Source organism: Malania oleifera, chromosome 13, assembly GCF_029873635.1.
Source record: "Malania oleifera isolate guangnan ecotype guangnan chromosome 13, ASM2987363v1, whole genome shotgun sequence".
Classification (NCBI taxonomy): Eukaryota; Viridiplantae; Streptophyta; class Magnoliopsida; order Santalales; family Ximeniaceae; genus Malania; species Malania oleifera.
Window position 1 is genome coordinate 20,263,375 of NC_080429.1, and position 9,185 is coordinate 20,272,559.

The window sequence follows — 9,185 nt, forward strand, 5'->3', positions numbered from 1 at the left end:
AAATAAGAGTCGTAAGCCTTGTTAGGTCAACAAATGTAACACCCTTACTACTTTTTAATGGTCCAAAAAAGTCCACATTTTGTGCTTTATAATGGGCAAAATGAAGAACGAACCTTAGCTAATGGCTATGGCCCCGCATATGATGAAGCAAGCAGCTCGAGTGTTGCTAAAAAATTCAACAAAGTCGAAACTGTAAAATTTTTACTAGAATTTGAATCTTAAAGTTAGATTTAGTTTTGAATCTTGAATTTAAATTTTTTGTAAATTTGAAAAAATATAACACAACATTGTATTCTTCTATTTACATACAAATTTAAATCAACCCCCACTCTACCAAAATTTCAATTTCCAAATCAAGATAAAAGCTCATCAATATAAATGGATTTTATTTCCCCAATTTCTCTCAATTTATGACCAAGTCATTTATCATTTAAAATTTGGAAAAAATAATTAATGGCCTTCAATGTTTAAACTTGAGTAACACAATGTAGGACTTGGTGGCCTCTGATGAGGTGTGTACAAATGCCAAAGCCCAAAATAGCTGACCTACTAAAATTGCAGAACCAATATTCTTGGACACATTGAAAAGGGTATGCAGTTTGAGCTTGTTTGCTCATTTTCATTTGTTTCCTGAGATAAATACAATCAAAAAGTTAAAATGGAATTAGAATGGATGAAAAACAGACTCCACAGTCAAACACAAAACCATGTAATGATAATGCTGCTAACTAATGTGGCATTAATTATAGCAGAGAATCACTAGAAGAATATGCTTAATTCAGATTGCCCCTTGATTTGGCAGTAATTACAATTATTATAATGCGGCGATTCTTTGGTGGCATATATGAATTTGATATAAGAAGTCAAATGGCAATATGAAAATGGGTTAATCATGACATTGTAACTTTTAAGGTGCACAAAAAAAATACAGGGTGGGGTGCCTCCCAATGACTTAAAATACAAGAAAAAGGGACCAGCATCCCAAGACATTAAAGAATGGTATCATGTCACTAACAGTTTAACATAATGAAATTTGTAATAACAAGAATCAAATCAATTTCACTAACTAAAATTGTACCCACAGAGAGAGAGAGCCCCACCAAGGCTGCAAACTTTTCTACAGACAAGCTAAAAAAATTCTCAGCAGGAAATGGACATGGCAGCAGAGATGGCCACCAGCAGGAAGAAAATCAGTCTTGATACTCCAATGAACGATCTTGAAGCAGAGGAATGATGCTGCTCCCTGAAAATGAAAATGAAAATGAAAGCGTTATTCAGTAAGAATGAGAAGGAAAAGAAGGGGAGAAGAGAAGGGTTTGTTAGTTACAATGACTTAAAATTGTGAAATGAAAAATGGTTTCCAATACATACTTCTGCATATTTTTAAGGGCGCCACAGTACAGAGCATTGTCAGGTTTGGCCATCTCTGCTCTGTTTCTGCTATCCTCTAAATTGACAAGTTTTATGTAAGTTTCTTGGCCTAGATACCATCTGTCAAGATTTTCTGATCTAATGTTCCATATTCCAACATTATCAACATAAACAAAAACTGCGGTCCACCCACCAGGGAAAACCTACACAGGAAATAAGACGAATTTAACAGCAGCCACCATCAATATATAAGCCAGACCCCTTAACAGACATAAGAACTTCAAACCCAAAAAAAGAAAGAAAATGACTGTGCTAGAGCCAAATGGCTCGTGCAAGAAAATATATGAGGCTGTTCACTAAGGGAAAAATCATCATTTTCCTATTTTAGTTTACCAAATAGCTACACAAAAGGTTATAATTTAATACAATTTTTTAAAGTTCTTTCAAATTTATGCAGGAAACTCAGCAAACGTCAACAAATGGAAAATGAAGAGAATTTTACACTTGCACAGAGAAACAACTATATACCTCTTCTTAAAATATCCCCTTCCAAAAAATAGAACAAAAGAATTCATGGCAACCTTAGGAATTAAGCAAAGACGACCATATTGTCAAGAGTGCCAAAAACAGCAAAACACAGACCTGTGTTGTGCTGCGAGAAATAGCATCCCATTTATTGTATGAACCTCTGCTGTTTTCCGTCCACTCACCATAATCCATCCTGTGATCAACGGCATAAACTTACAAACATCCATATATTGCATATGAAGTTGGTTTCAGATGCAAATGATGTGCAAAAATAAATTATCAGTACTTCTCATGTCATGATTTCCTTTTGGTTCCCTATAAAAAATATATATGTAAGAAGATTCTTACCCAACTACAAAAAAAGAGTAACCATTCATATGATAGCTCTGCATCACAGTGTCATTGTTCTGCAGTACAACTTCAATAAATCCCTTGAATGTACCATTTATAATAGACCGGTCCATCCGAGTCCGTCCTGTCAGTGGCTTTATAGGAAAATCAAGCTTGTAAGCTCCCTTCACTCCATATTCGTCAGCCAAGGTGAAAGGTGTTTCAGGTTTTACAAACGAAATTCCATTTATGGCTGCTCGTCGTTCACCATTGATGATCAGTGGTGGCCCGCTATTTAGCACATATACATCAGTTACATTGATTGAACCATAACGAAAAGAACCCTGAGGGTTTGGGCGAGCTCCACTCGATGTCCCATTTAGCCTGATCATTTTTGAAAATGTGAAGCATCTTTAGAACACACACTTCCCCATCTTCACAAAAGCACACAACATGGTCTTTTATTGCCAAGACATGTCAACTAATAAATTTGCTGAAATTTAATAAGTGCTAGACTTCTAAGGATATACTTTATAAAAAAATGAAATTTATCCCTACAGACATAGCATTGGCTACAATATCAGGATTATACATGCACCTGTTTTTCTGTACACATATTTTATCTCTTATCTGCACTCTTATGCACATCAGACAAACCTGTTAAACACTACACTAATTCATCCTCTAGTCCAAAAATTAAATACTGTTTGTGCATCAATCTCGCTGGAACCCTGTCACTTTCCACAGATTCCTGGAAAAATTTGTCTCTTTATCCCTCTTGATTCAAGTCTGCTTCTTAGATATACCTGCATCTTCTTTCAAGGGGGAATTTTGTTTCTGCACAATATGATATTTTGCCTTCCCATCAAGCCAACAATGCATATCTTCAATGCAACTGTACTTGATTTGTTTAGTTGAAAGTATGTCACAGGTAAGCTGAACATAATTCTTCTGATAAATCAATCAATTTATTATGATAAGAAACAAGGAGAAAAACACAGAGTCTACAAGGTCGCAACCTTAACGGGACAGCAAACAACCCAAGCCAAGACAATAACTACTGTTTTAAGCTTGTTCATCAAAATTTTAATCAAGCTTCAATATATTTGTTCAAGCATATTAGCCAAGCTCGAGGGCACCACTGAGCTGTTGTTTATTTCACTCTATCAAACAATTAATTTGATGAGTTTGTCAAACAAACAAGATAGTGAATAATTGGTGGAAATCATGAATGAAACCTTCTCTCTTTTTATCAGAATTCAGAATAGAAAATGATTACATTCGAAAAGAAAGTAATACAATAAGGAGAATAACAACTCCTCCTATTCAACCCCCCAAAAGAGAGGAATAGAAACAATCAAAATAACAATGCTAGTCAATTGTGCTAAATACCTAAAAAATCTCACTCCTTTAAACAAGCAGCAGTAAAACACCAAAGTTAGGCCAAATAATGAATCCTCTCCCATAACAAAGAAGAAGTCAACCTTTTGCCCCAGACATTGGAAATGTTGAAAAAGATTTTGAGAATACTACTATAGAAAGCCCCAAATTTTTGCTCCTTTTTTCAAGTTTTTAATGAAAAACCCAAAATGTCAAAGATACTTCTGAAACTTTGGAAGAAATTTCCTAAGTTTTCAAAACGTCTAAAGTTCCAAAATTCACCAAAATATCAGCCAAAAATGGCAAAAAAAAAAGGGAGAAATTTTGCACTATTTTCATTTCACCCCCTTCCAAAATCCAAAATTTCAGGAAATATTCCTGAAATCTAATACAATCTTTACAATATTAGGAAAAATAGAAAGATTATTTTGAGATTTAAAAAAAAAATTACACAAATTTTTCTTTTAAATAATTCAATACAAACTATTCTATTTCAATATCTAGACCATCGCACTAAAATAAATTTTCATCATAAGCTAAACTATCCATAATAAACAGGTCATAGACTCATAAACAAACATAGAAGCTCAATCAGTCGAGCTTCAGCATGTTCAAGCTTGGGTTAATTATGAAAGGAACCTAAAATTATGCTCAGTGCCTTCAGGCTTGTAAGATAATTGAACGAACATGAATGGGCTCTTACCAACATGAACAGCTTGGTTCATTGCACCATGGTTAGATCCCAAAACGGACCGGCTGGTCTGACCGCCAACCCAGTCCAGTTAATATATCAAAACTGTAAATAACATGAACTGGCTTTGGCCCAGCTGACCCAGTATAAAAACCAGCATGAAGCAGTGTGAACCAAGGTCAAAAAATGGGTAAGCCCGACCCATTGCTCAAAATTGAAATCATGTTGGTGGCATCTGATGCTCCACCAGTTCAAACCTGAGACTTCAGTATGAAATACGTGAAGGGTTACCAACTACACCACTTACAGCTTTAGATCTACTTATGGAGCAAAAAATGTGTTTAAACAACAGGAAATACAACACACACTCTAGGATGCACACACCAGATTGAAATAAAAGTTTTAATTGAATTGAGAACAGATTTCGCTTGCTCCCCCTACCTTTTAAAATATTTGTTTGACAGAAACAACAAGAAAGCCAAGCCTTAAATCCCGCTAGATAGGGTCGGCTACAGGAACAAGTTTCCACCATTTTACAGGATCTTGGGTGATTTCCCCCAACAATTTGAGAGCTGTTAAATCCTCATTTACTACCCCATTCGAATTTATTTTAGGTCTAGCCACTTCTACTACCCCTAAGGGTAACTAGCTCACTCCTCACTGGTGCACTACTTGTTTGACCAGTGAACAATAATAATAACAATAACAATAATAACTTCTTAAAATCTTTAAAGAAAGAGTTGACTAAATTTTGTCAAAATGGATGTTAGTGACTGTTTTTTGTTTTAATCAGCTAATAGGTGATTTAAACCAACATTTTTGTAATATATATATATACATTTATATATTTATATATATATATGGGACCAGTGTAGTATTGCTATTGTAGTACACCGACTCGCACAAAATAAATATTATGTCATGCTGACATAATCAGCTCGACCACCAATTTGACTCACCAGTCCAAATAACTCTTCATATTCTGCATAAGCACTGGAGAAACACCATCAAATACACAACACTGCACCCACCTGAATGGGTTATTTTACTATAACAGCAATAATCTTCAGTTTACTAGAGGCAATGCAGCAGCAAGTCAAGGAGTTGAAGGGTCTACAAAATTATGAATTCTGCCACATATGTTTGAAATTATAAAGTCTTCCTTGTATATGTAACCCAAGGATTTGTACAAAGCTATTCAATGCGTTTGCTAACAATGATATAAAACCTACGGCAATATGAACTATGAAGAAATAAAAAACGAGAAGTTTGCAATAAAAATGATGATTAAATTGCAGAGCTATCATAGTAATAAAGTTCTTTCAAATAGAAACATTGTGTGAACAAACCTGATTGATCTTGCCTGATTCATCGAAAAAGTTTTGTCATAAAAGTCATTTGGTGGGTCAGGAAGTGGACCAGTTGCAGGCCCTTTGGAATTAGAATAGTGCAAGATAGCAACACCCGTAACTTTCTGCCAAAGAGATTGATTCACGAACCTAGCACTTGCTACAATGTAGTAATCGCTACTTGCATTTTGATCCATGGTAACCAAAAAAGAAAAAGACTGCCCAACATGAATATCTAAGCTAGTATAGTTTTGCTGCAGAGTGTAATATCCCTCTGTTTCTACAAGAAGCAGATTATGGTTCTGAATTCTAAAATTCAGGCTAGTTGATACCCCAACATTGTGCACACGAATACGATATGTTTTGCCTGCAAACCATCAATTCACTTTTAAGTTAAGATACAATTCAGACAATTTTCCAAAGAAATACAAACATTAGGCAAGCTCATTAATCATATTCTACATGGGTTTGCAGCTTGGGTGCACATCCATTCCTTTTTTCCTTTTTATATTCAAAGTTATTAAAAGGTGAACAAAGCATATAGGAAACAGTTCACAGGCATAAGAAACATTGTTTAAAGGAATATAATTATAGGTTTTTATACAGAACAGCAGAAATGAAAAGGTCATTTGGAAGCAGATAATAGACATTAGTACATTGCTAACTACTATTAGAACCCATAAAACCAAAATTGACAACTCAACAAACCTCAACAATATGATATCAGCAACACAAAATCAAAAAGGAGAGGGTTCATTCTCAAGATAATCAAGATCACTTCACCACTAAGATGAAAAGGCTTTCCAGTTTTCCTAGAATGGCATTAATCTATTTCAGTGTCTGACACACTGAGTGGATAAAGGCACAAAGGTGAATTCATTATGAGGCATTCAGAATTCACATGTAAATTAAATTATTCAAATTCAGCTTTTCCAAAAAAAAAAAAAAGAGACTGGAATAAAACTACTTGAATAACCACAAAATTTCAAAAATAAAAAGCAAAAATTTAGCCAAAACTGAATTGCCAATAAGATCCTTTCAGAAAAAAAAAATCAAATTACCTTGTTTCTTTTTTTAATGAAATAAATGAAGCCCTTAGCTAGGTTAAACAAAACAAAGCAACTTCCACTGCTAGAAGAATATGATAGATTGATATCATTTTCCTGTGAGCAAACATATTGTTCAATAGCCGTGCAAGAACTTACCAGGGTCAACCTGAATGCTTTCATAAACAATGCCATCTGGTACAAGTGAGTTGTTGTATTTATAAGGTCCCTTTCCATTAATAAGAACTCCATCTGGCATGCCAAGTTCTTTCCCAGCATCGAGAGCATTCCTCAGCTCCTAAAAAATCAAAAGAATCATGATTACACTTGGCACCCAACAATGAAGATGACCCCACCCAAAGTTTTTCACCAAAAGGAATTTCTTTAGATAAATACTAACCGTATGGTTTCTTGTATACCAGTCACCAATAACAATGGTGATATCCCCATCTGGCATCCCAAAAGGAATTGGAATTCTATCCCGAGGGGTAATGATTAACGGGCCAAACCCACCAGCCGCTCTCTGAAAATTGAGAGACGGGAAATAAAAGAAGCTACCAATCTGATCCTTCACCTGAAACTGATAAGTCCAGTTCCAATTTGAAGGGATGGGGCAATTTGTGCCAAGAACGCCATCTTGCCATGGATTTTGCCGCATTTGGATCCCAGGCCTGTCACAAACAACAAACATAAATCCTTCAAAATGGTCTATAAACCAAATTCCCATTTATTCAAGCAAAAGGATGCAACAAATAAATTTGCGACCGTCCAAAACCAACCAAGTCACAAGAAGATCTTCATCCACTTTATTCCATACATTGACAACAACATTGTTATTAGTAGTAACATTCAGAGGAGGACCTGGAAACTTGCCATTAACTGCTATAACCTGCAATGAAGATTAATACAAATGATGAAATTGACAGAAAATCTTAACCTGTTTTGACAATAACCATACCCAAAATCTGGACCCTAATCCACTTTACCGCTAGTCAGACTACACCCTATGTTAAATCACCACAACGCTGCTAGGGTAAAATAATTTAACAAAAAAATATCCAAATAATAAAAACTAATGCTCACAGACTAGTGAACAAAAATACATAAAAAGGAAAATTTTATGCCAAAAAAGAAAAAAATCAAAAACGACATTTTTAACACTAGTCCGCTTAAAAAATATTCTCCTCCACTTAAACTTTGACGGCGGATTATGAAACTTATAGAAACAGGAAACCCACATGGAGAAATCATCTGAAACGATACAGTTGGAACTTAATCCATTTCGCTTCGCCAGCTTTAAGTAATAACATCCGAAATTTTGAAAAAAAAAACCCATAAAACCCCTCCGAAAAAATCTATGTATTGTGAAAAATTTGAAACCTAACATCAATAGTTCTCAAATCCCACCGCTAGATTAAACTACATTAAGAACAGCAACCCCCAAAATGAGTAGAAAAACACAAAACCCATATAGAAACGTCATCTTTTACGGCATCTCTGCGAGTGGAAAAGCCAAAAGCAAATCAGAAACGTATACAAACAAAACCAAAGATCATTTCATCAAATCGTTGTGGAATACCGAAATGACAAAATGTGCAAAAAACGCACACAAACAGAAAGACGGGCGCGCGCACACACACAGATGAAATGAAGAAAGGAGAGCAAAACCTGTTGGGGAACACCCAAAGGAGAAATGGTGATGTACGTGAATTCTAACTCGAAGTTGACAATAGGGTCTGCAGCGAAACAGGGGTTTGAGAGCAGAGCAATGTTGATAAAGAACAAGAAGAAGAGCTTAAACAAAGCCATGTTTCGGATTCTTGGAGATCCCTGCAGCCGATTTCCTGAGGTTTTACAATGATTACATACTCACAGAGCGAGCGAGCGAGAGAGAGAGAGAGAGAGAGAGAGAGAGAGAGAGACTGAAAGTCTGAAAGCAGAGAAATGAAGAGTGAACAGAGAGAGAGAGAGAGAGAGAGGGAACGGCTCTCTATTTTCTTGGTAATAAAAAGGGTCGCCCTAGGCGTTGCGTTTGGAAATTTGGGGCCCGAAGCGCGTCTAATACCGGCAACTGATTAAATCGGTTTCCCAAAAATTTATTTCTCTACTTAAAAATGATTTTAAATGTGCTTCATTGGATTTATTTATTATTGATATAATTTAACGCTAAATTTTACAATCTGTTTTTTTTTCATTAAACCTTTATTAATTAATGAAAATCCTTACCATACGTTAAAGTTATAATTCATAATCATCAATACCTTGTTTTATTTCTAATTTTTATTTTTTGAAAATTACTAAAATATAGCTCATTTTTAGCTTTTGTATAGAACATTTTTAAAAAAAGGTTTTTAAATTTTTTTTAAGTGTTTATATAAAATATTAAAAATGATAAAGTGATATTTTTTTACTTATTTAAAATTAATAAATGATAGGAAATAAAAGTTGTTCACAATTTAAAATAGCACTAACCATTTTACTTTTGATGTC

The 9,185-nt window shown here is 34.8% G+C and overlaps 1 protein-coding gene across 2 annotated transcripts; it reads right to left on the reverse strand.

Annotated features, from left to right (window-relative positions):
* Positions 1 to 374: 374 nt before the first annotated feature.
* LOC131146900 (monocopper oxidase-like protein SKU5) lies at positions 375 to 8,698 on the reverse strand. Of its 2 annotated transcripts, XM_058096742.1 has the most exons (10): positions 8,364 to 8,679; positions 7,475 to 7,584; positions 7,096 to 7,366; positions 6,855 to 6,993; positions 5,650 to 6,016; positions 2,248 to 2,613; positions 2,014 to 2,092; positions 1,372 to 1,574; positions 1,101 to 1,243; positions 375 to 630 (listed from the first exon to the last, which is right to left on the reverse strand). In XM_058096742.1, exons 1-9 carry the CDS (start codon positions 8,502 to 8,504, stop codon positions 1,141 to 1,143), a joined length of 1,779 nt encoding a protein of 592 aa, XP_057952725.1. In that variant the 5' UTR covers positions 8,505 to 8,679; the 3' UTR covers positions 375 to 630; positions 1,101 to 1,140. The 2 variants fall into 2 exon arrangements, with proteins under 2 accessions (XP_057952725.1, XP_057952724.1); XM_058096741.1 differs by lacking the exon at positions 375 to 630 and having other exon boundaries at positions 850 to 1,243; positions 8,364 to 8,698.
* Positions 8,699 to 9,185: the final 487 nt, after the last annotated feature.

What these genes read in the sequence shown, in the direction of transcription:
- LOC131146900 (XM_058096742.1), bottom strand. Translation starts at nt 8,504, where the DNA reads ATGGCTTTGTTTAAGCTCTTCTTCTTGTTCTTTATCAACATTGCTCTG. An exon ending in CTTTGGGTGTTCCCCAACAG is followed by an intron (nt 7,585 to 8,363) that starts GTTTTGCTCTCC and finishes TCTTCATTGCAG; the next exon opens with GTTATAGCAGTTAATGGCAA. An exon ending in TACTCTTTTTTTGTAGTTGG is followed by an intron (nt 2,093 to 2,247) that starts GTAAGAATCTTC and finishes CGTTGATCACAG; the next exon opens with GATGGATTATGGTGAGTGGA.